Genomic DNA, 27,954 nt, shown 5'->3' with positions numbered 1-27,954 from the left:
TAAAAAAATGGGGGGGGTCTAGTTTGTTTTGGTTATGCTATCTGTATAACTGCTACCATTATGGGATTTGAGGGTGGGAAAAGAAGAAGGGCTACCCACCGTCAGTGATGGGGTTCAAGCAAGGCTGTTAGCGGTGACTATATTTACAAGAGAAAGAAAGTTGCTTTAACTTTGGAGGCTTTTTGGTTAGGTCCAGAGTGGAATATACTGCCTGAGATTATTGATCCAATGTCTGACTGTCCTGCCTTACCGGCAAGCAAGTAAGCAAGCACAGCTGATGCTTTGCTCCACCGAGGGAAATAAGGAAAGCATCAGTCCTTCAAGAGGCTTATGTAATGATGACAGGGATATGTTTATTCTTTAAGAAATCATTCTTAAATGGGAGCAGTCACACCTTTAAATACACACAAATATTTCCAGTAAATAAATCTTCACCTTACATCCAAATAGACTTAAGCAGTTAAAAACATAGAGCGGGGCCGGGAGTTTGGCCTAATGGTAGAGTGCTTGCCTAGCATGCATGAAGACCCTGGTTCGATTCCTTGGTACCACATACATAGAAAAAAACCTGGAAGTGGTGCTGTGCTCAAGTGGTAAACCCTAGCCTTGAGAAAAAAGTCCAAGGACAGTGCTCAGGCCCTGAGTTCAAGCCCCACAACTGGCAAAAAAAAAACCCCAACACCAAAAAACAAAAAATAGAGCTATTAGCTATATGGTAACTTAAAAACCACATAGAAACTAAAGATTATGAGAGAAAGCTGGATGCGATGGCTCACACCTATAATCCTAGCTACTCAGGAGGCTGAGATCTGAGGATCAGGATTCAAAGCCAGCCTGGCACTAAAGACAATGAGACTCTTATCTCCAATTAACCACTAGAAAAGTAGAAAAGGAGCTGTGGCTCAAAGGATAGGGCAGTAAACTTGAGCTGAGGAACTCAGGGACAATGCCCAGGCCCAGAGTTCAAGCCTCAAGACTTGGAAAAAAAAAAAAAAAAAAAAAAAAGAGGGCCGGGAGTTTGGCCTACTGGTTAAAGTGCTTGCCTAGCATGCACGAAGGCCCGGGTTCGATTCCTCGGTACCACATATATAGAAAAAAGCCAGAAGTGGTGCTGAGGCTCAAGTGGTAGAGCTCTAGCCTTGAGAAAGTCCAAGGACAGTGCTCAGGCCCTGAGCTCAAGCCCACGACTGGCAAAAAAAAAAAAAAAAGAATATGGAGTGAAAGGAGATGAAGGAGAAAGACTGAAGGCACAGGAATATGGAAAAGAGTTAGAAACAAAGCCTATCACACTTTATAACAGCTCTAATCCATGTACATGTCGGGCAGTTACATTTACACTTTAGAAAACAGGCAATTAAATCTGATTTGATTAGTCATTGGTAGGAAAATGGAGTCGAAAAGAGAACAGAAAAGGAATAAACAAGACTCCATTCTCAACAGGTTAAGTCTGTTTATTGCCAGCTAGGGTTATGGAGGTTGTACCAGGGACTAGATTTTGGAGTGGGCTTATATGGGTCTTTTAAAATAAATTTTTTGCAGCCCCTCCCTTATATGGGTCTTAATAAGGAAACAAAGAATTAAAAACTAGGCTATGGTCTCTTGGGGGTCAAGGGTGGTGTGCCTGGGATGAAAAGGACTTTCTGCTAAGCCCAGTGGGAGTAGCTTGCTTGTGGATAGGCAGGTGAGCGCACACCTGGGGTTTTGCTTGACCTTGGGCAATACATTGGAGTCAAGCCTTCAGACATAAAGTTCATCCAAGTTGTAAGTCCTTCAAATAAAATGAACACAGAAACACCTTCATAGTCTTTATCTTGCTTATTTTTTTCTGAGTGTCTTGAGTTTAAATGAATTTGACTTAAAAAAAAAAACTCTTATAGATAGAGCTTTTTGCCATTTGTTTCCTTTGCTGATTAATAGGTGATTAATCAGGTGAAGAGGAAGAAGGAGGGCTGTTCTCCCTGCAGACCTAACATAGAAATCAGTCAACTGGAAATCAAAAGGGGTTTCTTTTTCAGATTACCCTATCTCTGTTTGTGGAAGTTTTCCAGTGATTTATTTAATTATATTGCATACTCTTGAGTGCATTGTCTTACTGTATTTTCTCTGTTTTGTAGATCTGAGTAGCCTTAAATGCTACAGGATCACTAGGATTGGAATTGGAATCATCAGCAGACAATCCATGAACAAAAGTACTTTGGCAATAGAACTGGAAGACCACTGTGACTATAGGATATCAAGACAAATGCTGCCATTACTGTTAACATTTGAATGATGATACATTCTATTTATTACTTAACATTTTTTGTCTAAGATCAGGACTAGAACTTGGTGTGTGATGCTTTCACTTATTGGCTGGCATTCCACTAACTGAGTCATACTTCCAACTCTGATGAATTATTATTATTATTATTATTATTATTATTTATTTATTTATTTTTGTCAGTCCTGGGGCTTAAACTCAGGGTTGGGCACTGTCCTTGAGCTTTCTCAAGGCTAGCACTCTATCACTCCAGACACAGTACTACTTTGATTTTTTTCCTGTGTTTGTGGTACCAAGGGCTTCCTGCATCCTAGGCAAGTATTCTACCACTAGGCCACACTCCCAGTCCTCGGATTCATACTGGTTGTAAATGCAGCCTTAGGTAGTTTTGTTGTATGGTGAGAAAAAGAAGAAGCCACGTTTTGAGAGGTTGAATTGAGAACCTCCGGACCTTGAGCCACAGCGCTATATCTGGCTTTTTCTGTGTATGTGGTACTGAGGAATCAAACCCCCAGGTCTTTGTGCATGCTAGGCAAGCATTCTACCACTAGGCCAAACTCCCGGCCTAGGAATCTTTATTAAAAGGCCAGTGACTACATGGAGGACTCCTATCTCAAAGACCAGCATCAGCAAATATACTTAATACTGTTAGAAAACTGAGCCATGAAGGTTGTAGAGCTGAAGTAGGATGCCATGGTGACTGGAGAAGAGTCAGGAGACAGGACACAGGATACAACATGGAGATACGTGGCATGGCAGACTTAAAAAGTGGCAGGCCAGGGAGCAGGGTCACAGACTGGAGTCCCAGGCATGGCACTGTCAGGTTAAATAACCTATTATCCAAGATCCCACCCCTGCCTCCAGGGGTTCTGGGAGGTGGGGACTTCACCTTCTGCCACTTTGAAGACAAGATTCAGACCCTATTATCCACATGTGGCCAAGATGGCGATGGTCATATCCCATCTCCTCACCTCAGAAGAAATAATAGGTTGGCAAATGATTTGTCAAGAAAAGTGTTCCACCCTACTGTCTCATCGCCACATGGAAATTAAATTTAGATTTAGTGAAAGCGGCCCTGTGGCTCAGTGTGATAGAGCACTAGCTAAATATGAGTTCCAGCTTCATAATCAGCAAAACAATATAATTATAGATTTAAATTATTATAAATTTAAATAATTCAATAATTTTACTTGCATTTTTCTCCTTGGATTTTATCTTTCTTATCCCCTGTACAAGTCTCTGTGGAAGAATGTGTCTCTGCAGGAAATGTACATGTGCTTCCCACTAATATGGCCACAAGTTACAGCTAGTAACAGTTCTGACTGGTTACTGTATCTGGTCTGATGAGTCAGTGGTTGTGTCTCTTTGGTTCAGAGAAGTAATCACCATTGTGGCTAAAAAAAGTGGTAAGTAGCCTGTTTCTAAATGTTTGAGCTCTGATTTGGAAAGAAAAGGAAAGAAATCTAATTAGACTGTGAAGGAAACATCTTTTGGGTACTATAAATTAATAAAGCAAACTAATCCTGAGTCCTTAGCTTGGGAGAAGAGATACAATGCTCTGGGGGTTTGAGGTAGAGGTAGAGTTACAGAATTCTGCTCTTTCTTCTGGAAACAGTGTGGAAGGCATCAAGATCCCTGAGAGAAAACAGTCATGTGGCGAATGGCAGCATTCACTTCTTTGGTGTCTTACACAGATATTTCTACTTTAACACGAATGTAGTGGAAAAACTAACAAACATCAGAGAGTGAGATGAACATGAAGGGAATATCCCCATAAGCAATGTTCAAGAATCAGACCCCCCCCCCCAAAAAAAAAAGAATCAGACTTCCCCCTCTTGTCCACCCAAACACTTGGTGGTATGTGAGATTCCAGAACTCTCTGTGGGATGTTCCTGCAAAGGGACTCCTAGAAGGACTGGGATTCACTTCTCATTAGCCCAGTAAGATGGCAAGTCAAAATATAAAATAATTTGTTCTAAAAAAAAGTGGTATTTCAGCTGGATGCTGGTGGTTCACACTTGTACACTAGGTACATAGGAGGCTGAGATCTGAAGATCATAGTTTGAAGCCAACCAGAAAAGACAAATCCAATCCTTCCAATTCCTGGCAAAAAGTCAGATGTGGAAGTGTGGCTCAAATGGTAGAGCACTAATCTTGAGCAAAATAGCTACTCGAGTGTGTGAGGCCCTGAATTCAAGTTCCAGTACTAACAGGAAAACAGAAACAAAAGAAAAAGAAAAGAAGAGAAAAAGGAATGATATTTCTTGGGCATTATGGGTAAGATTCATGCCTGCAACTTCCTTGGCATGCCTAGCATGTGGACAAAGAGACTCTTAGTAGTTAAAGGAGTTAGGTTCATAAAAGAAAGAAATTCTGCAGACCAGAGATTTGCCTCAAAGGATATTGTAGCCAGTGAGAGTTTTCCTTCCCCATCCACATTTTGCCCATATGCTTAGTATGAAAAGATGGTTCACATAATTGCAATTTTCATTTATTATAGCTCATTTTTTTCTTGATTTAAAAAAATAGTTATACAGGTGGTATGCGAAGGGGTCACAGTGACATAAATCAGGTAATGAGTACATTTCTTTTTGGACAATTATCACTCACTTTTTATCTATGGTTCTTATTCAGAATGTTTATCTTTTTTTTTTTTCTCATCAAGGAATGAGATTTTATTGGGAAGATGTGCATTCAAAAAAACCTAGCAACTTGTGAAAACTCACTCTTGAATTTGCCTGGACATGATTCAGAGGCTAATTGAGGGAAGGGCTGGACCTCGGGCTGTGAGTGACATCTGCAATTTGAGGGTGAGAAAGTGGGGAAATTGGCCTCTGGGGGAGGAAGAATGTCATCGATATTCAGTGGAGGAGGCGGTAGACATATCCCCTTTGTCTCCGAGGCCACGGGAAGTTTTCTTTCCCCTCCCTTCTTTCTCCTGAGTGACTGTGTGGTGGGCCATGGCGGTGGTGACCATCGGAGCCTTGGCTCTGGGGTGGTGGTGGGTCACAGGGTCCGTGGTCCTGGAAGTCATTCTGGTCGTGAGGATGGGGGCCGTGGGGACCATGGGGTCCGTGTCTGGGGGGGCCATGCCTGTGGGGTCCGTGTCCGTGGGGGCCATGCCCGTGGGGTCCATGCCAATGGGGGCCGTGCGCGTGGGGTCCGTGTCCGTGGGGGCCATGCCCGTGGGGTCCATGCCAATGGGGGCCGTGCGCGTGGGGTCCGTATCCGTGGGGGCCATGCCCGTGGGGTCCATGCCCATGGGGGCCGTGCGCGTGGGGGCCGTGTCCGTGGGGATTTTGTTCGTGGAGTTCACTGGAGCTCTGGTCATGAGGGGGGTGACATTTTGGCCCCCTGGGGGGCGCTGGTGGAGGCGTTCCTTCTTCAGGCTGTGGTCCCTGCAGGGTACTCGGGTCTCCCGGGGGAGTCAGGCATCCACGTTCGTGTGGCCTCTGAGGATGATGATGATCTTTGGATCCAATGGGTTTAAACGAGTGCCTGCCAGCATGAGAATGCTTATGCCCACCAAAGCGGTGGGGATGGCCCGGGTGGGGTGGCATGTCACTGGCATTTGCATGCTCCTGGTAAAGGACACAGAAAGGTGAATACTGCCTTATAACAAAAGGAAAAGTTAGAGGTGTAGTTGGATTCATCAATGGTTTTTTGGATTTCACCTATCCATTTTAAAAGGAAAGTACCCAAGAGGGTCACAAGTTTTATCTGTGAAATATCTCAAATGCAAATAAAAAGGATCATTATTTCGCAAAAGAAATGATATTGTGATGAGTCCGAAAGTTTTAATATCAGAATGCAGGTTTATCCTTTGATGGACTATGTCTTACACTATGAAGGTTTTAATTCGCCCAAGTGTTTTCACTTCAACACATTCAGGTGGAACTATAATACACAATGACATGTTATCTGCAGACTAGCAGTTGCTAAACTAATGTCTTATATCATGCATTCACCATGGAATTCAGAAACATATTGATTAAACATTCTGCATGCGCGCGCGCGTGTGTGTGTGTGTGTGTGTGTGTGTGTGTGTGTGTGTGTGTGTGTGTGTCCTGGGGCTTGAACTCAGGGCCTGGGCTCTATGGCTTAGCTTTTACACACGTGGTTTTTTGCTCTACTACTTGAACTATGACTTGACTTCATAGCTTTTTGGGAAATAACTACAGATAAAAGCCTTGTGGACTATCCTTCCAGTGCTGACGGTGAACTACAATTGTTAGATTCTAGCCTATTGAGTAAATAGAATTATTGGCATGAGCCCTGGTGCTTGGCAACATTCCTTATTGCTAGAAGATGAACTTCTAGAAGCACCTTGGCTCTCCTTGTTAACCGTTTTTAATTTTATTTGCTCTATTTAGTCTTTTATTGAGATAGGGTCTCTCTTTGTAGCTCAGGCTGTTCGCAGACTCACTAGTCTTCTATCTCAGCTTCTAGAGATGTGGAATCACAAGTGTGTATCCATGCTCAACAGATTTAACTAAAAACAGCTAGGGACCATGTTCCTAGACAAAGCCTCTCTTCTTTTCTCTTTTGTTTTCCTGATATAAAAACTATGAAGAATGTATTTTTTTTTTGCCAGTCCTGGGCTTGAGCTCAGGGCCTGAGCACTGTCCTTGGACTTTCTCAAGGCTAGAGCTCTACCACATGAGCCTCAGCATCACTTCCGGATTTTTTCTATGTATGTGGTACTGAGGAATTGAACCCGGGTCTTTGTGCATGCTAGGCAAGCACTTTAACCACTAGTCCAAACTCCTGGCCCCAGAATGTATTTTTTCTTAGTTATAAAGTAGCATAAAGATTTCTGGGATAGATGTAAAAAATATTGGTTTACATCATATTTTATGTAACCTTGCTCCATATCTACTAATAAAAGCTAAGAAGAAATATTAGCACTGGAGTTCTGATTGCACGATCATTTGACTAACTTATCATAGTTTTACTTTTTCTGTAGCATTTTACTATGCTAATTGGAAATAGACTCTCCAGTTAACTACTGAGGCTGGGCTGGCTTTGAACCACAGCCTTCAGATTTCAGTCTCCCAAGTACCTAGGATTACAAGCAGGCACAAACAACTGGAGCCAAGCATTCATTTTCCCCAAATCTTACTCCTTCCTAGTTTTCGGGCAAAGATTCATACTTTCTGGTGTCATACTAGTAATTGCACTTTTCCCAGTGGTCTATTCTCCCTCCCTTCCCCTTCCCCAGTCTGTCTCATACACACACTATACACACATGATGTAGTGAACATATTATTTGGTCTGGCATTGCTCATAAGAAAGAATACTCAAGCTGGGCACTGGTGGCTCACACCTGTAATCCTAGCTATTCAGGAGGCTGACATCTAAGGATCATAGCTCAAAGCCAATCTGGGAAAGAAAGTCTGTTAGACTTTTATATGAAATAAACTATTCAGAAAAAGCTGGAAGTGGCGCTGTGGCTCAAGTGGTAAAGGGCTAGCCTTGAACACAAAGAGGCTCTGGGACAGTGCCCAGGCCCTGAGTTCAAGCCCCAGGATGGGGAGAAAAAAAGAAAGAAAATAAGATAGGAAGGAAGAAAGGAATGAAGAGAGAAGAGAAGGAAGCTCAGGTGACCCACCTCAAAGCTGAAGACTTCACAGTTCACATCAAGGTGTTCCGGGTTTTCCAAATCAGAGGCTTCTACCCCATAGGAAAAATCTGCTCTGCAGAAGCCAAAGACCTACAGCAGGGAGAGAAGTCTATTACTCTGTGTTGCGTGTGTGTGTGTGTGTGTGTGTGTGTGTGTGTGTGTGTGTGTGTGTGTGATGGAGGTTCTTAGCCCGAGTCATGAGCTTCTAGACATTCTGGAAAGGGAATGCCACAGGCTGCTGTGGTTCTTTAACATGAGAGATGATGGTGCCCTGGGCTTTCCTGTGTGAAGTATGGAGGATCGTTGTGTCATTGCTTTGCCCTGGAAAGAAAATATTTCTATACTGGAGCCCTGGACTGCCTATGACTGGAGAGAGTGTACCATGTTGAGAGTGTTGGAAAAAAAGAGCTAGTTTGAACATAGGTTTGCATGAACCCTGTCAGTGTGTCTGCTGGCTTTATCCTAAGTATAAAGGCTACATTGGGCTGCAATACCTGGGTTCCAGCAGCCTAAATACAGCCATCAAAGGATGGAAAACAATTCCTCTCTTAAAAAAAAAAAGAAAGAAAGAAAGATAAAAATTGATAAGGATAGAGGCTCTGAGTACAATTTCAGAGCTAGACAGACCAATGTAAGTCCTGCTTCACTATTTTCTAATGGTATGTGTTTAGAGGAGTTATTATACTAACTTCTTGAAATTCAGCCTTTGCAAAATACATATAATACTATCTATTCGCAGATTGTGAGAGAGTTTAATTCAATTAGCTAAAGCTGGAAAACACCACCATGAGCCTTCTCTTGAGCTATCCCAGTTCTATCATGGGTCTGGCTCACCATAAAAAACAATTACAAAGTTGTTAAGATAGGGTTGGGGGAGGAAATGCTTTTTTTGTGATGGTTTCTCACCAGGAATCTAGAACTGGTCCAAGCTGAACATTTTTTTTTTTTTGCCAGTCCTGGGCTTGAGCTCAGGGGCCTGAGCACTGTCCTTGGACTTTCTCAAGGCTAGAGCTCTACCACTTGAGCCTCAGCACCACTTCCGGCTTTTTTCTATGTATGTGGTACCGAGGAATCGAACCCGGATCTTCATGCATGCTAGGCAAACACTTTAACCACTAAGCCAAACTCCCGGCCCCAAGCTGAACATTTGAACAGTCAGAGACAAAAACAAACAATGACTTCTTCCCTTTCAATGAGGGAGAATTTACTATTAAACCTCAGAGATCCAGGTTCCAGTGGCTCATGCCTATAATCATAGCTACTCAGAAAGCTGAGATCTGAGGATCGCAGTTCAAAGCTGGCCCCAGCATGAAAGTCGGTGAGACTTTCATCTTCAAGTAACCACCAGAAAACTGGAAATGGAGCTGTGGCTAACAGAGCACTGACCTTGAGCTGAAGAGCTCCGGGAAGTGCACACTAGTGTGCTAATAATTTAATATACATGTAAAACAGTTGGAAAGCATCAGCAAGAAATAAGCACTTTCCTAGGTGATACTTGGTATTTTACAGATGCGTGTGAGTGTGCGCACGCGCATGTGTGCGCCAGTCGTTGAACTTGGACCTGAGCACTTAGCCCTTTTACTCAGTGTTGCAGACTACCGCTGGAGCTGCAGCTCCACTTCTTGTTAATAAGAGGCTCAGGGACCTTTCCTTCCTTCTTTCCTTTCCTTCCTTCCTTCCTTCCTTCCTTCCTTCTTTCCTTTCCTTCCTTCCTTCCTTCTTTCCTTTCCTTCCTTCCTTCCTTCCTTCCTTCCTTCCTTCCTTCCTTCCTTCCCTTCCTTCCTTCCTTCTTTCCTTTCCTTCCTTCCTTCCTTCCTTCCTTCCTTCCTTCCTTCCTTCCTTCCTTCCTTTCCTTCCTTCCTTCCTTCCTTCCTTCCTTCCTTCCTTCCTTCCTTCCTTCCTTCCTTCCTTCCTTCCTTCCCTCCTTCCTTCTTTCCTTTCCTTTCCTTCCTTCCTTCCTTCCTTCCTTCCTTCCTTCCTTCCTTCCTTCCCTCCCTCCCTCCCTCCCTCCCTCCCTTCTTTCTCTCTCTCTTTCTCCCTTTCTCCCTTTCTTTCTTTCTTTCTTTCTTTCTTTCTTTCTTTCTTTCTTTCTTTCTTTCTTTCTTTCTTTCTTTCTTCCTTTCTTTCGCCTGAGCGCTGTCCCTGAGCTCATCTGCTGAAGGCTACCGCCCTACCCCTGGAGCCACAGCCCCACTTCCCATTTTCTAGAGGTTAGTTGGAGATAAGAGTCTCAGGTCCTTTTGTGCCCAGGCTGGCTTTGAACCAAGATCCTCAGATCGCAGCTTCCTGAGTAGCTAGGACTACAAGCATGAGCCACCTGGCCCAGCTTCAGGGACTTTCATGGGCTTACGTTGAACCTCAGTCCTCAGATCTCAGCCTTCTGAGTAGCTAGGGTGCCCCAGCGCCCAGCTTTCCCAGCCATTTCTTATACTCACCTTAGGTTGTCTGGGGAAGCTGTATGTGGAGCAGTTCCTCACCGAGCTCCCACCATAGTAATTGGTTTTTTCCCCTCCTCTCTAGAAGAGATGGGATCAGCAGAGTTTCAGGACGGAAAACACTTGAAGGAAAAGCTGTGTATATCTGTACCGTCTGACGTATTACAGCCTACTATGAGAATTAATTATCAATTCATGCCATTTTCTTCCAGTTTCTGACTTTTAAAAATATGTCACAGGGAATATCATTTCATCAAAAAGTTCCACAACACAGACACAATCAAATACAATGTAAACTATCGACCTTTCTCTACCCCAGCCTCTTGTTAGAGGAGTAGTTATCTGGCATTTGATGTTTCTCCGTCTAGCCTTTTCTAATATAGAAATCACACAGATTCAGTATTTCATATTAATTGCCTCATATGGTATTATTCAGTTATCTGATTTTCTCTTAGCTATAGTCCAGTGTATACAGTTTCCAGATATTCTTTATAGTAACCTTACTGTAAGCACTCCATTGCTTTCATACACTAGAATCTTTTTAACTTTATATATTCAAATCAGATGACAAGCATCAACTAGCTACCCTACAAAACATCTCTGGAATGGAGGGAAGGCCCCAGAGTCCTGGGACTGGGAGTCAGGACACTAGTTCCAGCTATAGCAGTGTGTGTAGTATGGTCCTTTCTCTGAGCCTCAGTCCTTCTATCAGGCATTAGAAAGTCAAAGTTGGCCGGGTTGCGATAGCTCACACCTATAATCCTAGCTACTCAGGAGGCTGAGATCTGAGCATGGAGGTTCAGAGCCAGCCTGGGCACTAAAGTCCATGAGCCACTTATCTCCAATTAACCACTAGAAAAATGGAAGAGGAGCATGTGGCTCAAGAAGTAGGACAGTAGCCTTGCGCTGAAGAGCTCAGGGACAGCACCCGGCCCAGAGTTCAAGCCCCACAACCACCACCACCACCAACAACAATAAAAGGTCAAAGTTGGATGGTTTTAAATAACTCATATAACCCTAATATAACCCTAAGTAGGCTCTTGATTTTTCCCTTTAGATTTTCTCCCTCTCAAAAATTAAAAGCTTGTAGAAGACAAGTTCCTTGGGAGTAGTTTGTACATTATGAACCTTCAAAGGAATTTAATGTATTGCAGATGGAGGGGGGCATGCCTCTCAGTTCACGGCTCCCACTTACAACCTGGGCCTCCACTCCACCTGGACCTTAATGGAGTCTCACCACTCTCGCAACTCTCTCTACTTGGTCCACCCTGAAAGAGGAGAAGTCCTGGTCCTGCTTTTGGTACTCATCAAGGGCTCTGTCAGCTTGTTCTCTGTAGACTTCAGTATCTTCAAAGAATTCCAAGACTACAGGGCTATCTTTGTTGTTGCCCAGTGCTGAAGAGACTAGAGAGAAGATGGTGACATCATGGATACAAGATCAAAAACAGCCATATCAATATCGAGACTCAATATAGCCCATGGAGGTGTGGTAGTGCTATTAACAATTTCCATTTCAGTTATTATCACTCTGAAATAGAAAACTCCGTTTTATTTCATAGCCTTGAGGCTAAGAAACAGTGATCCACAACACATGCAATATAATATACACACATAATTTGCTCATTAAACCACACAACTAGCAAATGATTATTGGGATTTAAACTCAAGCAAGTTGGACCCCAGAACTGTCTCCACAGTGATGCCAAACTGCCTCTTGTAATATTGAATTTATTTAAAGAAAGCTAGATACCTAGCAGGGGAAAGTTTCTGAGAACAGTGAATAATAATGGAGATCATGAGATGATGGAGGTACATCATGGTATTATATGATGAATATCACTCTATTACTTGAGTGTCTATTAATCAGGTGGTAATTTTCAATTTATGGACTACCATACCTGAGCTTGTGGTGCAGTTATAGCCATCCACTCGTAGTTTCTGAGAGTCATCTGAGTATTTTGTAGCTTTTACCTTACATTGTCCAATCACCTGCAAGAAAGTAGATTTTGAGTTACTGCATATAGCCTTCCTCAGGTCGCATATGAAGAATCACACTGGAGAAGCAAAATACTCCCACCTAAGTACTCGCACTGGTGGCTCATGACTGTAGTCCTAGCAATTCGTCCCCAACCTCGAGAGAGAAAAAAGCTAAAGGACGGTACCCAGGCCCCTGAGTTCAAGTCCCAGTATGGCACCCCCCTAATACTTCCACCTATAATACACTTGGGGTTTCTTTCATCAAATCCTGTATCCAGCTCTGCATTTCCTTAGTCTGTTTCTATGTGCTAGCAGCAGAGCCTCAGCTCCCAAGCCCTCATGAAACCAGGAGACACCCTAAACATTTTCAAGGGATAGAGCGCTAAGGCTCCTTGTGTGCAAACCTCTCATGTTTTATGAATGAGATGTTAGATGATGTGTCTGTGCTTTGTGATTTTTGTGTTTACTGCCTATGGCAGACAAGTAGGCATTTCACATTCAACATGTACAGCAAGACACGGTTTCTCATTGTTAATGCATCCCTCTGGTCATCTTTGCTGCAGGAACCAGTCTTCCTGGGACACAGTGATGAGTTCAGAGACTCTGAGGGCTATGATCTACCTTTGAGTCCATCTATTCCAATTCCTTCTGTTATTTTATGATTTATACAGAGGAGACTGAAATCTAGGAATGTTTGGTAATTTCCCCAAGGACTCACAGTTGGTTATGCAATCCCAATGGACCAAAAGCCGCGGCTGTTTTATCCTTAACTGAATTCCTAGGAATAGCTCTCAAGACAATGCTACTCAAGATCAGCATTATCTTTGGGAATCTCAAGGCCTAAATTGCTCTTACTCTTCTGTGTGGGTCTGAACATGTGGTTCCTTGAGTAAGAAGAACAGATGAGAAAAAGAGGAAAGGAAGGGTGCTCAGTTACTTACCAGATCCGATGGCCTTCTAGAATTTGGGGTACAGTCATCCGAGTGTTTTCTGGATAGGACCCAACAGTCAGATTCTTTCACATCCAAGACTAAGTAATAGGCAGTTTCAGGTCCCTGAGGAATACCAAGGAAACAGCAAGTGAGTAGGATGTAGGAGACCAGGGGTGTGTGTGTGTGTGTGTGTGTGTGTGTGTGTGTGTGTGTGTGTGTGTGTGTGTGTGTGTGTGTGTGTGTGTGTGTGTGTGTGTGTGTGTGTGTGTGTGTGTGTGTGTGTGTGTGTGTGTGTGTCCTAGTTCTGAGGCTTGAACTCAGTCTGGGCTCTGTCTGAAGAACTTAGGAACAGGGCCCAGACCCAGAGTTCAAGTCCCTGACCAAAAAAAAAAAGTAGAGTTTCATGGACTTACCATTCTGGGCTGACTTTGAACCACAATCCTCAGATCTCCAGATCTCGGCTTCATAACTAGCTAAGATTACAGGTGTGAGCCACTGGCACCCAGCTAAATCAAAGGTGTTTTTTTTTAAAGCTTAATTTTATTGTCAAGGTGATATACAGAGGGGTTACACTTACATTTTATGTTAGTGAGTACATTTCTTGTGGAACATTGCCACCTCTTATCTCTTTCTCTCCCACTTTCCCTTCCCCCTTTTAAAAATAAAAGTAATTCCTCCCCCTCTCTTTCCTCCCCTCCCTCATGTTTCTTTCCTCCCACTTTTCTTTTTTTCCTCTCTCCTTCCTTCTTTTTTTTTTTTTTTCTGGTCATGGGGCTAGAACTCTGGGACTGGGTGTTGCCCCTGCACTCTTCAGCTCCAGGCTATCATCCTACCCTTGAACACAGCACCACTTTTGGTTTTCTGATGGTTAGCTGGAGATAAGAGTCTCATGGACTTTAGTGCTTGGGCTGACTTTGAACCGTGATCCTCAGATCTCCATCTCCTGAGTAGCTAGGATTACAGTTGTGAGCCACTGCACCCTGCCCCCCTTAAAACAACAACAACAACAACAACAACAACAGGGTCTCACTTTGTAGCCTAAGCTGGCCATGAATTTCTGCTTCAGCCTCTGAGTGCAGGTAATATCGACTCATATCATCATACCTGGCAGCAATATATTTCCTTAATAGCATTCCTACTCATATTCAGATTTTTGCTGATGCCTTTGTGTCATTTGGTGTAATAAAAAAATAGCTTCAGCAGTAATTCCCAAATGTTCTTTTTTAACTGGTCCTGCCAGTAAACTTTAAAAGGCCATCAGAAAATGGCAGTGTTTGATTTGGGTAGACGTGTTGAAGGCATAACATATGTAAGTAATACCAGTCACATCACAGTTTCCAGTCTTCATATGTGGTTGTAGGCCTTCGTGATTTCTATTCTTGAATTTACATTTCCTACTTTGATTTCAACTTGCTCAAATCTAAACCTACTCTCTTCTCTTGTAAACCAGCGGTCTCTCAGCGTCCCTTGTTTTTGTCAATGGTCCATACTTAATTATTGCTTTGGGTTCTGGCTTAAAAAATGCAAATAAAACTTTGATTTCTTCCTTGTTTTCTCTTTGACTATCAAGAAAACAGGCTATGGAATCAGTCTGTCTTTGAAATGTTTTTCACATTTCTTTTCCATTCTCGTGTCTTGGATTTCTACGGCTGGGTCTAATCCTCATTCCCTCGTTCCTACATTCATGGAATAGCTTCCAAGTTCATGCCTTTGTCACTAGCCTTCATTCTCCTACTTCCCCAGGCACCATGTTCCTCTCTCAGTCCTCTAACCCATGCTTTGTATTGCCATTCAGAATTACTAGCACTATGCTTATTTGTTTTGTGTCCTACACATAAGAGAAAGAGTCTAGTGATCAGTAAATTGTTCATTGATTTTCAAATTTCTGCACTCCTGTTGTCTGAAGTCTGCAGTGCATTCCCTTTTACTACTTTTGAGTGTAAACTACTGGCTGGGAGTTTGGCCTAGTGGTAGAGTGCTTGCCTAGCATGTATGAGACCCAGGTTCAATTCTTTGGTACCACATACATAGAAAAAGCTGGTAGTGGTGCTGGGGCTCAAGTGGTAGAGCTCTAGCCTTGAGGAAAGCCCAAGGACAGTGCTCAGGCCCTTGGCTCAAGCCTGGGACTGGCAAAAGAAAGAAAGAAAGAAAGAAAGAAAGAAAGAAAGAAAGAAAGAAAGAAAGAAAGAAAGAAAGAAAGAAAGAAAGAAAGAAAAGAAAGAAAGAGAAGGGAGGGAGGAAGGAAGGAAGGAAGGAAGGAAGGAAGGAAGGAAGGAAGGAAGGAAGGAAGGAAGGAAGGAAGGAAGGGAAGAAAGAAAGAGTAAACTGGTTCACTTGTCCTTTTCAGTAATCTATGATGTAGCCTTGCTCATTTCACCATTACATTGAAGAGAAAGTAAATGATGATGATGATGATTTGGGGGAAGCTGAAGTTTCGTTCAACATCCTTCTGTGATCTATAAATTAGCCTGTCAAATCCATTCTAAATAAGCACACATACTGCTAGGACTGGTGGCTCATGCCTGAAATCCTAGTTACTCAGCAGTCTGAGAACTGAGGATTGAAATTCTAAGCCAGCTCAACCAGGGAAGTCCATGAGACTCTTATATCCAATAAAATACAAAAAAAAAAAAAAAAAAAAAAAGGAACGCCAGGAACCCGTGGCTCACACCTATAATCCTAGCTACTCAGGAGGCTGAGATCTGAGGATCAATGTTCAAAGCCAGCTCAGGCACAAAAGTCCCTGAGACTTTTATCTGCAAGTAACTATCAGAAAACCAGCAGAAGTAATGTTGTGGCTCATGAGGTAGAGTGCTAGCCTTGAGCTGGAAAGCTCAGGTACAGTACCCAGGCCCAGAGTTCAAGCCCCACAACCGACCAAAAGAAAAGTGGAGCTGTGGCTCAAGTGGAAGATCATCAGCCTTGAACAAAGGAAGCTCAGCGACAGTGAGCTCCCAGGTCCTGAGTTCAAGCCCTAGAACCAGCACAAAAAATATTAAGAAACAAACAAATGAACAAAGAAATTTGTGATCTAAGTGAAGAAATGAGGCTTGTTTGGCTTGAAGATAAGTTCACTATATGCAAAAAATGATACGTTGCATTGAAACCTTGTTGTAATTTAAAAGACTTTTTACAAAATACCCCCATAAAAAAGATAAGCCCTCAGTTTTTCTAGAAACAGCACATTTGAACAATGGCCTTTCCAAAGCCAACAATGACCATCTGGGGTCATTCAGTTATGCCTCCAAACCAACTGCCTTTCTTATTTCCCCTAGGGACGTGAAGCCAGAATTCACTTCATTCACCTCCAATGTCTTTCTCCAGGCCTAATTTTCAAAACCTAATGGAAGCTTTCTCTCCTCCAATCTTCACAAATTCTCTTCCATTTAATTGCTTCCATTTCTAGCCTATGTACTAAGTCACTGAACTTATCTATCTGATCTTATGCAGTTTGCCTAAATGTGTCAGCAGATTATTTTCTGAGGGCGAGTACCTCCATTCATTCTAGTTTTTCTTTCAAAATATTTAGCCTTTAAATAAGCTCAGCATAAGTACTGTCCAGTGCTAAGTACTTACACTTTGGTTCATCGTTCAGAACATGCCAATAGCAAACTAATTAAAAAAAAAAAAAGAAGAACCATGAATCGTGGTCTTAGAAACTAAACAATAACAACAACAACAAAAGCCAGACCAACGCTATTCATTGTGTAAAGTGGTCAGTTTGGGGCCTAGCATCCTCTTGGTCCCTGGTAACATGGCCTCCCAACTCAGCTCGGCATGGGTGATTTCTCACCTCTCTGTCCAAGTAGGCATCAGCAACCCGTAGCAATTGGAAAAGATAGCCTTTCCAGCGCCCTTTATTGATCAGGTCTAGCACTTTCTCTGCCACAGGCTCAGTATCATTGCAGTTGATTGGATTTACAGCACAGGAACACTGGAGGATGGTGAGAAACAATACTGTGGTGAGCACCTTCATTTTGTTACACCATCCCAAGCTATGCTCTGCCATACCAGAGAATTTTATACAGATGTTCATCAAAAGACACACACACACACACACACACACACACACACACACACACACACTCAATATTGATGAAACAAAGTCTTTGTAGATTTCTGTTTTGTAACCCAGTTCACCTTGACCTCAGGTTCAAACAGCCACCAAATAGGCTGTAAATGATTAGTAGGCCCTGGGGACAAAAGTTTAGACACATGGTGTGTGGGTGGACCTGGGCTAGGTCCAAATCTGGCTACTTCTAGTAAGTGGCTGGTCCAGAGTGTGGTTTTGATTCTAGGTACTGCCTATGGAGGCTGGAGTAATTTTCCCCTAGCTGCCTGTTGGAAATCTGGAAACTACTCCTTGGATTATGACTCTAAAATTCCCCAGTTGAGTGCAAATGCATGATCGAAGAGAGGTGACAAGCTCAACAGTTGACACAGAAAGAATTGACATCAGGTTAAATTGGGTGATGACAGGCTATGACCCTGCAGATAGGTCTGAATTTCAAATCCTGACTATTTCTTCTTCTTCCTTTTCTCCTCCTCCTCCTCCTCCTCCTCCTCCTCCTCCTCCTCCTCCTCCTCTTTCTTCTTCTTCTTCTTCTTCTTCTTCTTCTTCTTCTTCTTCTTCTTCTTCTTCTTCTTCTTCTTCTTCTTCTTCTTTTGCTTCTCCTTCTCCTTCCCTTCCTTCCTTCCTTCCTTCCTTCCTTCCTTCCTTCCTTCCTTCCTTCCTTCCTTCCTTTCTTCTTTCCTTTTGTGGGGCTTGAACTCTGGGCCTGGGCATTGTTCTGGAGCTCTTCAGCTCAGGACCAGCATTCTACCACTTGAGCCACAGCCCCACTTCCCTGACTATGCCTTCTTTATTGTTGATTGCAGCATGTAGGGGAAAGGGCCATCCTTAAGGAGTCCAGTTGGGAACAAAACACTGGTGTCAGGAATGATCGAGCAATGATAGGACTTGAGGTATATTGGAATGAGGAAACAGGACCACAAGTCTGTGCAATGTTCCTGTATGCAATTTGAACCATGTACTGAGGAAAATACATGCAATCAGCAAGAATGAATAATGAGCTAAATCCCCAGCAACCCCACCCAATACAGCAGTAGTAATAGTACCCCCTTATGCTAACCTCTTTCCTTCCTTCCTTGTTCCCACCCTAACTCCCTTCCTTCCTTCCTTCCTTCCTTCCTTCCTTCCTTCCTTCCTTCCTTCCTTCCTTCCTTCTGTCCTTTTTTTTGTGGGGGTCATGGGGCTTGTACTCAGCCTAGACGCTGTCCCTGAGCTCTTCAGCTCAAGGCTATCACCCTACCCTAGAGCCAAGGGTTAATCGGAGATAAGAGTCTCAGGTCCTTTTGTGCCCGGGCTGGCTTTGAACCTTGATCCTCAGATCTCAGCCTCCTGAGTAGCTAGGATTACAGGCATGAGCCACTGCGCCCAGCTTTCCTTCTTTTCAGAGAAGCAGTATATTTTACTTCTTTCTTCTTTTTTTTGTGCCAGTCCTGGGACTTGAACTTGGGACATGGGCACTGTCTCTTAGCTGGTACTCTACCACTTGAACTACATCTCCATTCTAACTTTTCTTCGTCTATTGTGGAGCTTGAACTCTGGGCTTGGGCCCTGTTCCTGAGCTCTTCAGCTCAAGGCTATTGCCCTACCCCTTGAGCCACAATGCCACTTCTTATTTTCTAGTGGTTGATTGGAGATAAGAGTCTCACAGTCTTTAGTGTCCGGGGTGGCTTTGAACCTCAATCCTCAGATCCCAGCCTCCTGAGTAGCTAAGATTATAGACGTGAACCACCATGCCCGGCTTCCACTTCTAACTTTTTAAAAAAATTTGGGGTAATGAATAGAGGAGTTACAGTTACGTTTGCCATGTAGTATTACTTCTCACACATTGATACCCCTTCTCATGTTTTTGTCCCCATTTCCCTCCGCCCCCTCCCAATCATCTTGTTTTCCCTCCTTCCCTTTCCTATTTCAAATAAACAAGTAAATGTACATACAATATACCAGGTAATGAAGTCAGATACAACAACAATATGTCCACTTTTAACTTTTATCTTTAGTTATTATTGTCAAAGTGATGTACAGAGAGGTTAGACTTTCATAAGTAAAGAGCACATTTCTTTTTGAATAATGTCATCCTTCTCTCATGGCAGAAATTTTGTGGTTTGCATTCTTTCACACTATGATGTGAATTCCTTCAAAAGGAATTCCTTGGAAAGGGAAAGAGTATAGGCAAATCCCACAACTTCACCAAAGAATCTAGGAAAAAACCTTCCATAGTTGCAAAAAGAAGAGAGAAAGAATTTATCTCCTAGTTTTTTCCTTCTGTCTCTACCTACAAGTCATATTTTCAATGTAGAATCTAGAGAGTACCATTTGTTTATCCTTTATCTCTCCTTTTTATGCCTCTCCTTACCCTCCCAAAGACAGTTACCAAACAAACAATACAAAAAGAAAAGAAAACAACGTACTTCTGGCTTTTTGATGGCTAATGGGAGACAAGAGCCTTTTGGATTTGTCTCCAACTGGGGCAGACAATTCTTACATTGAACCAAAATCCTCAGATTTCAGCCTCCTGAGTAGCTAGGACTATAGACATGATTACTGGCACCCAGCAACCTCTTACTTTTCCCACCCTTTTTTCTTTTGCCAGCCTTTCCTCTAAGATCTGAGCCAGTAGGCAAATCCCAAAATGTCTCTGATTCTTAGTTTCTTCACTTGTAAAATGGGAATTAATACCTGGTGACAAGTTTGTGTGAAAATTAAATAAAGAGGCACATACAAACAACTCATAAAATCTTTTGCACAAACAAGGAGTTGAATACATGGTGCTGTTATTGTATTTGTGTTTCTGGAAAAAAGGAATAGCATCCCAGCTACCTGTGGTTCTTTTTTGCCAGTCCTGGGGTTTGAAGTCAGGGCCTAAGCACTATACTTGGGTTTTCTCAAGGCTAGAACTCTACCACTTGAGCCATAGCACCATTTCTGGCTTTTTCTATGTATGTGGTATTGAGAAATCAAACTTGGATCTTTGTGCTTGCTAGGCAGGCACTCTACCACTAGGCCAAACTCCTGGCCCCTACCCGTGGTTCTTAAAGCAAGCCATGAAGAATTGCTTCATGTAAAAGAGGACAGTAATGAGAGCAGCAGTCAAGTAATTAGATGTCCATTCAATTGGGAGAGGAGCATGAGGCTGGGATACAGTTGAACCCTAACCCACCTCTCAGAATAAACCAGTATTTTTTTTTCTTTCTTTTTTGCCAGTCCTGGGCTTGAGCTCAGGGCCTGAGCACTGTCCTTGGACTTTCTCAAGGCTAGAGCTCTACCACTTGAGCCTCAGCACCACTTCCAGCTTTTTTCTTATATGTGGTACCGAGACTCTTATCTCTAATTACACACAAAAAAGTCAAAAGTAGAGTAATGGTTCAAGTGCTAGAGTACTAGCCTTGAGCTATAAAGCAATGACACAGTGCCCCAGTTCTGAGTTTAAAAAAAAAGTGGAAGAAAACTGGTGACTCACATCTACAATCCTAGCTACTGAGGAGGATAACCATTGGAAACCAATCCAGACAGAAAGACCTAAGAGTCCTATCTCCAATTAACAACACAACCTCCCCCTCACCTGAATATGGAAGTGTGGTGCTAGGCACCATCTTCGAGCAAAAGAACAGGCTAAGGGAGAATGTCCAGGCCCTGAATTTATGTCTCAATATCAACACACACACACACACACACACACACACACACATGTACGCACAGGAAGAAACACAATAAAATAATATTTGAGACTGAAATATTAGAAGCAGCAGTGTTGGCTTCAAAACTCTAATATAGAATGATTTCCACTATATAAACTACTTGTGCTATAAATACTTTATACTCCTGGTGACAAGTGCTTTTCAAGTTGCTTTTGCTGAATACTTAACTCATGGCCCCATGAATTAAGTAAAAGCAAGAGAAAATCTGGGCCTCCCAGCCTTGGTTTGGCATCTCTGTATTTGTTCTAAGCCATCCACTTTGCCATAACATTGGAATCCAGGAAAAGGACAGGACTGACCAATGGCTCATTATGACAAGAAGCTGAAACTACCTCTAAGTAACAGCAAAGCCTTTCAAGACAGATGGCCCTGTAAGTGAGGACAAGAACCGCAATGATGAGGCTGGGCCCTGGAGCAGGAGATGTCACCTGAGGCCACCAGATTGTTATCCTAAGTAATGACAATGATAACTTCTCCAGAATTTCAGTAGTGACCATCCAGGCCACACCCTTAACTGAGATTGTTCACGCATTCCTTCCATTTCCTGTCCCCAATTATTTGTGTGTGTAAACCTCTAGCTCATGTCCATACTCCATAGATGGCTGACAGTCTGGTAAAGATCTTCACAATGCTTGTCCATGCCCTGCTCCCTTCTCCATGTTTCTTTATATAGTTGGGAGTGGCCAGATTGACTGGAGAAGCCCATGACTTCAGCCCTGGATCATCAACCTGCACTACACTGGAAGACAGAACTCTAAAAGGGTTGAGTTGACAGTCTCTTTTTGTCTTTGGAAGATCATCTCATGGGAACCAGATTGCTTCCTTCGAGGGATGGGCAGGCATAACTTCTCCAGCACACACTTCACCTGACACTTCTCCTTCCTATCTCTTGCTCCCTACCCCAATGCTTTCCTTCCTGCCGTCCTGACTTCCTGACTTCCTTCCTTCCACCCTTCCTTTTTTTTTTTTTTGGCCTGTCCTGGGGCTTGAACTCAGGGCCTAAGCACTGTCCTTGGGCATTCTCAAGGCTAGAGCTCTACTGCTTGAGCCACCACACCATTTCTGGCTTTTTCTATGTATGTGGTACCGAGGAATTCAACCCAGGTCTTTGTGCATGCTAGGCAAACATTTTACCACTAGGCCAAACTCCCGGCCTGATTTCTTTCCCTCTCTTTCTTTCTTTCTTTCTTTCTTTCTTTCTTTCTTTCTTTCTTTCTTCCTTCCTTCCTTCCTTTCTTTCTGTCTTTCCTTCCGTCCATCTTTCTTCCTTCCTTCCTTCCTTCCTTTCTTTCTGTCTTTCCTTCCGTCCATCTTTCTTTCTGTCTTTCTGTCTGTCTTTCTTTCTTCCTTCCTTCCTTCCTTCCTTCCTTCCTTCCTTCCTTTCTTTCTTTCCTTCCTTCCATCTTTCTTTCTGTCTTTCTGTCTTTCTTTCTTTCTTGCTTGCTTTCTTTCTTGCTTTCTTTCTTTTCCTGCCTAGGTCTCAAGCTCAGGACCTGGGCATTTTCCCTGAACATTTTTGCTCAAAGCTAGTGATCTACCACTTGAGTCAATGCTCTATTTCTGGCTTTTGGTGGCTAATTGGAGATAAGAATCTCATGGATTTTCCTGCCTGGGGATGGCTTTGCAATCTTCGGATCTTAGCCTCTTGAGTAGCTTTAGTAGAAATACAGTTGTGAGCCACGGGTGCCTGGCTCTTTCTCTATTTAAACCAAACACTCCTGTTAGAATTCCAAAGATGAAATGCTTACTTTCCTTCTTCCTGAGCACAGCTGCTATGTTAATGAATCCATTTTCTCTGATCTTCTTTGACAAGTGTATTGGACCAAGTATTGGAACCCAGAATATTGGAATCCCTAGAGTCAGGCCTTTGGCCTAGGACGGTGGTTATGGCCACTCAAAATGACCAGCATAGTATGGAATATGTCCCAGATATTGCTGAGAGGCTCCAAACTTGTAGGACAGGGAGGAAAACTATTGATTAAAACAAAATTGTTTGATGTTCCAATGAACTGAGCTCCTTAGTTAAGCCTTTGAATTATTGCTACATTGGCTGTACCCAATATAGAGTGCCTGATGAACCAAACACTGGGAAAGGTGAAGGGATGAGGATACTGGGGGTGAGAGGGTAAGATGTTAAGGATGAGAATATGTTTTTCCTACAGTGCTTTTTCCCCCTCTGAGGTTTAAAGGGATGTAGAGGTGTCAGGCATCCTCTTACCCTCACTATCTTGACACACACATCTATTTTTGAATAAATAAGGTAGTGAAATACACTAAATGTTTAATTTTAAAAAGTGACTCTCCTAAAAAGAAAAATAATCTTTTTTTTTTTTTTTTTTGTCAGTCATGGGGCTTGAACTCGGCCTGTGCTCTGTCCCTGAGCTCTTCGGTTCAAAGATACTGCCCTACCTCTTTAGCTACAACTCCACTTCTGCACAAAAATCTTGAGTGAAATAAAATTTTTTTTCTTTTTTCTTTTTGCCAGTCCTGGGGCTTGAACTCAGGGCCTGAGACTAGTCTTGGGCTTTCTCAAGGCTAGAGCTCTACCATTTGAGCCACAGCACCACTTCCAGCTTTTTCTTGTATGTGGTACTGAGGAATCAAACCTGGGTCTTTGTCCATGCTGGGCAAGTACTCTACCACTAGACCAAACTCCCAGCGCCTGAAATAACTTTCTATCAACCGACCCAGTGTATTTCAATGAAATAATTAAAATGTTATGAGGGCATCTATAGAAATATTATGGAAAAGAACAGTATTGGGGTTCACATTCAGGATCTGGGTACTGACCCTAAGTTATTTGGCTCCAGGCTGGCATTCTACCAGCTGACCCAAAGCACCATTTTCAGCTTCTTAGTGGTTAATTATACATAAGACTCTTTCAGACTTTCCCACCTCAGCTGCCTTTGAAGTTTGATCCTTGGATCTCAGCCTCTAGAGTAGCTCAGATTACAGGCAAGAGTCACAGACAGACGGATAGAGCTTTTTTTTTTTTTTTTTTAACATTTTTTATTCTATTTTATTATCAGGGTAATGTATAGAGGGGTTACAGTTACATTCTTCAGGTTGTGGGTGCATTACTTCTCAAGCCTTGATACTCCTTCTCATGTTTTTGTCCCCCTTATTTTTGCCCACTCCCAATGATAGCTATTTTAGAAACAAAGCAAATGAATGGGCAGAACAGCAAGTTCTTATGTATTCCCCATTCCTTTCCCATTCACAACCACCCCCACTATAAATATTTGAACCCCAAAAGGTACATTTGTTATAAATGATCAACTTACAATGACACATCATTATCACTCAAAGTTCATAGTTTACAGTCTTTTCCTATTAGGGTACACTGTGTGTGTGTGTGTGTGTGTGTGTGTGTGTGTGTGTGTGTGTGTGTGTGTGTGTGTTTGCCAGTCCTAAGGCTTGAAGTAAGGGTCTGAGCACTGTCCTTTGACTTTCCTCAGGATTAGCACTTTACCACTTGAGCCATAGCCCCACTTCCAGTTTTTTCTATGTATGTGGTACTGAGGAATCGAACCCAGGGCTTCAAGCTTGCAAGGCAAGCACTCTACCACTAGGCCACACTCCCAGCCCCAGCTCTCTCTATGGTTTTTGACAAAGTTGTAATAACAAGTGTCCACCATTATAACATTATATAATATCCTCTGAGCTCTATATACTAATCTTCTCCCTCTTCTATCTCTGGCAACCTCAGGTCTTCTTTAAATGTGCCTTTTCTAAAATATCATGCAGGGACAGGGAGTTAGGTCTAGTGGGAGAGTACTTGCTTAGCATGCACAAAGACCCAAATCCTTTTTCTGTGTACCAAATACACAGAAAATCCAGAAGTGGTAGAGCACTGGACTTGAGAGAGTTCAAGGACAGTGCTCAGGCCCTGAGTTCAAGCTGTGGGCTGGCAAAAAATAAAAATGAAAAAAACAGTTTAAAAATAAAATAAAGGGGCCAGGAGTTTGGCCTAGTGGTAGAGTGCTTGCCTAGCATGCACGAAGACCCAGGTTCGATTCCTCGGTACGACATACATAGACAAAAGCTGGAAGTGGTGCTGAGGCTCAAGTGGTAGAGCTCTGGCCTTGAGAAAGTCCAAGGACTGTGCTCAGGCCCTGAGCTCAAGCCCAGGACTGGCAAAAAACAATAATAAAATAAAATATTATGCAGTAAGATTCAAACGAACAGTAAGTATTTCTGGATCAGGATTGAATGTTTTCATGGAAATAATTTCTTTCTGAGGTTTGGAATAAGTTTCTTTGGGATACTGAAATCAATGTCTCAAGGGCTTTGGCCATCCAAGCTGCTAGCTTGTTTCTGAATGTTTCCCTGCCTCCTTTTTTATGTGCTGGTGCTAAGGCTTGAACTCAGGAGAAGTTGACTCTGAGCTTTTTTGCTCAAGGCCAGTGGTCTACCACTTGAGCCACAGTACTATTTCTAACTTCTGGGTGATTGATTGAAGTTTAAGAGTCTCACAGATTCTCCTGCCCAGTCTGGTTTCAAACCATAATCCCTAGATCTAAGCTTCCTGAGTAGCTAGGATTACAGGTGTGAGTTGCAAGTGCCAGGTTTCCCACACTTTATTTATTTATTTGCACTGGTATTTTTGTTTTTGGGGAGTTTTTTTGTTTTTTTAATTAATTTTTTTTTTGCCAGTTCTGGGCCTTGAACTTAGGGCCTAAGTCCTTGGACTTTCTCAAGGCTAGAGTTCTCCCAGTTGAGCCTCAGCACCACTTCTGGCTTTTTTTCTATGTATGTGGTACCAAGGAATCAAATCTGGATTTTAGTGCATGCTAGGCAAGCACTTTGTCATTTGGTTTTTTGTTTTACCGGTCCAGGGGCTTGAACACTGTCCTTAGGGTTTTTTCCTCAAGGTTATTGCTCTACCACTTGAGCCACAGCACCACTTCTGGCTTTTCTATGTATGTGATACTGAACCCTGGTCTTCGTGCATGCTAGGCAAGCACTCTTACCACTAGGCCAAACTTCTGTCCTCTGTACTGGTTATGTTTTAAATTAGGATCTCTTGTTGCCTTGCCAGGCCCTTGTCTGCACCACAGTTCTATTGTTTTTCCCTTTCCATTGTAGCTGAGAAAACAGGTATGTGCCACCACACCCAGCTTCTTCTGTTGAGATGGAGCCTCACTTTCCTCTCTGAGCTGGTCTGGTTTTATGACTACAATTTCAGCCTCACACAAAGCTAGGTTGACAGGTGGGAATGTCTTGGCTCAGATATTGGTTGAGAAGAAATTTTCATGTGGATAATCGGGAAGGTCTCAAACTGCTATCCTTCTGATCCCAGTTTCTCCAATAGCTAGGATTATACACATGATACACTATCACCCACCTCTACATAGTATTTTTTTGTTCTTTGTTTTGTCTGTTGTGGGGCTTGAACTCAGGGCCTGGGTGCTGTCTCTGAGCTCTCTTACTCAAGGCTAGCTCTCTATCACTTTGAGCCTCAGCTCCACTTGCAGTTTTTTTGTTTGTTTTTTTGTTTTTTTTTTGTCTTTTTTTTGCCAGTCCTGGGCTTGAGCTCAGAGCCTGAGCACTGTCCTTGGACTTTCTCAAGGTTAGAGCTCTACCACTTGAGCCTCAGCACCATTTCTGGCTTTTTTCTATGCATGTGGTACCGAGGAATCAAACCTGGGTCTTCGCGCATGCTAGGCAAGCACTCTACCATAGGCCAAACTCCCGGCCCCCACTTCCAGTTTTTGAGTGATTCATTGGACATAAGAGCATGGAGACTTTTGCCCAAACTGGCTTCAAACCCAAATCCTTAGATCTCAGTCTCCTGAGTAGCTAGGATCACAGGAATGAGACCAGTGCCCAGCACTGCATAGTTTTTAAATATTGGAAAAAAGAAAACTATGAAGGACTGGGAGAGTAGCCTAGTTGTAGAGTACTTGCCTAGCAAGCATGAAGCCCTGGGTTTGATTCCTTGGTACCACATACACAGAAAAAGCTGGAAGTGGTGCTGCGGTTCAAGTGGCCGAGTGCTAGCCTTGAGCAAAAGGTGTCCAAGGACAGTGTCCAAGCCCTGAGTTCAAGCCCCAGGACACTCAAAGAACACTTTGAGCCAGGATCTGGTGGCCTATACCTGTAATCCTAGCTATGCAAGAGGCTAAGATCTGAGGACTGTGGTACAAAACCAGCCCACGTAGGAAATCCAATAAGACTATTCTCTTAAATTAACTACAAAAAAGCTGGAAGTAACCAGGTGCAATGGCTCCTGCCTATAATCCTAGCTACTTAGGAAGCTGAGATCTGAGGATCAAGGTTCAAAACCAGCCTCAGCACAAAAGGATCTGAGTCTCATCTCCAATTAACCTTTAGAAAATGGGAAGTAGGGCAGTAGCCTTGAGCAGAAGAGCTTGGGAACAACACCCAGGCCCAGAGTTCAAGCCTCATGACCCACACAAAAAATAATTAATTAATTAATTAATTAAAAGAAAAGCTGGAAGTAGAACTGTGGCTCTAGTGGTAAAGAGCTAGCCTTGAGTAAAAGATTTAGGGCCAGATCCCAGTTCTTGAGTTCAAGCCCAATGCTAGCACACACAAAAACATAAAGGCTGTGATTGAGTGTCATATTGTTCTAATAAGGCTGGCAGACACTATGGGCATGCTTCTCTTCTTGTGACCCCAATTTAGTGAGTGACCCTACCATGGAGATAGTCAGGTTGATGAGAAGAGGCAAAGGGCTGGAAACAACCGGGGCAGCTAGGCTTGACCTTGTAGGTAACTCTTCTGAGCTTCAATTTCTTGTCTCTTAGGGAAATTCCTTTGGGCAGCCTGTGTCTCAAGAGCAGAGCATAAACATATTCTAAAAAGATGGCCATCTACATAAACCCCTGTTTTGGACCTCATATGTTGGTAGGGTTTCAGATTGGTGTACAATGCAGTCCCTATAGGGATTCTGGTCTCATTATTTCCATTCTCAGCCAACATAGTGAAGCCAAG

The 27,954-nt window shown here is 42.9% G+C and overlaps 1 protein-coding gene across 1 annotated transcript; it reads right to left on the bottom strand.

Moving 5' to 3' along the window:
- Positions 1-4,729: 4,729 nt before the first annotated feature.
- Hrg (histidine rich glycoprotein) lies at positions 4,730-17,236 on the bottom strand. The gene is given in 8 exon segments (XM_090343493.1): positions 4,730-5,133; positions 5,136-5,841; positions 7,872-7,973; positions 10,319-10,399; positions 11,556-11,722; positions 12,217-12,307; positions 13,237-13,350; positions 17,021-17,236. Coding segments are annotated over 8 exon segments (1,656 nt in total). The 3' UTR covers positions 4,730-4,954.
- Between the last annotated feature and the right edge of the window lie 10,718 nt (positions 17,237-27,954).

Source organism: Megascapheus bottae, chromosome 1, assembly GCF_031878675.1.
Source record: "Megascapheus bottae isolate mThoBot1 chromosome 1, mThoBot2.hap1, whole genome shotgun sequence".
Lineage (NCBI taxonomy): Eukaryota > Metazoa > Chordata > Mammalia > Rodentia > Geomyidae > Megascapheus > Megascapheus bottae.
Note: the sequence above shows the minus strand (reverse complement) of the source record. Positions and strands in the feature narration are given on the sequence as shown.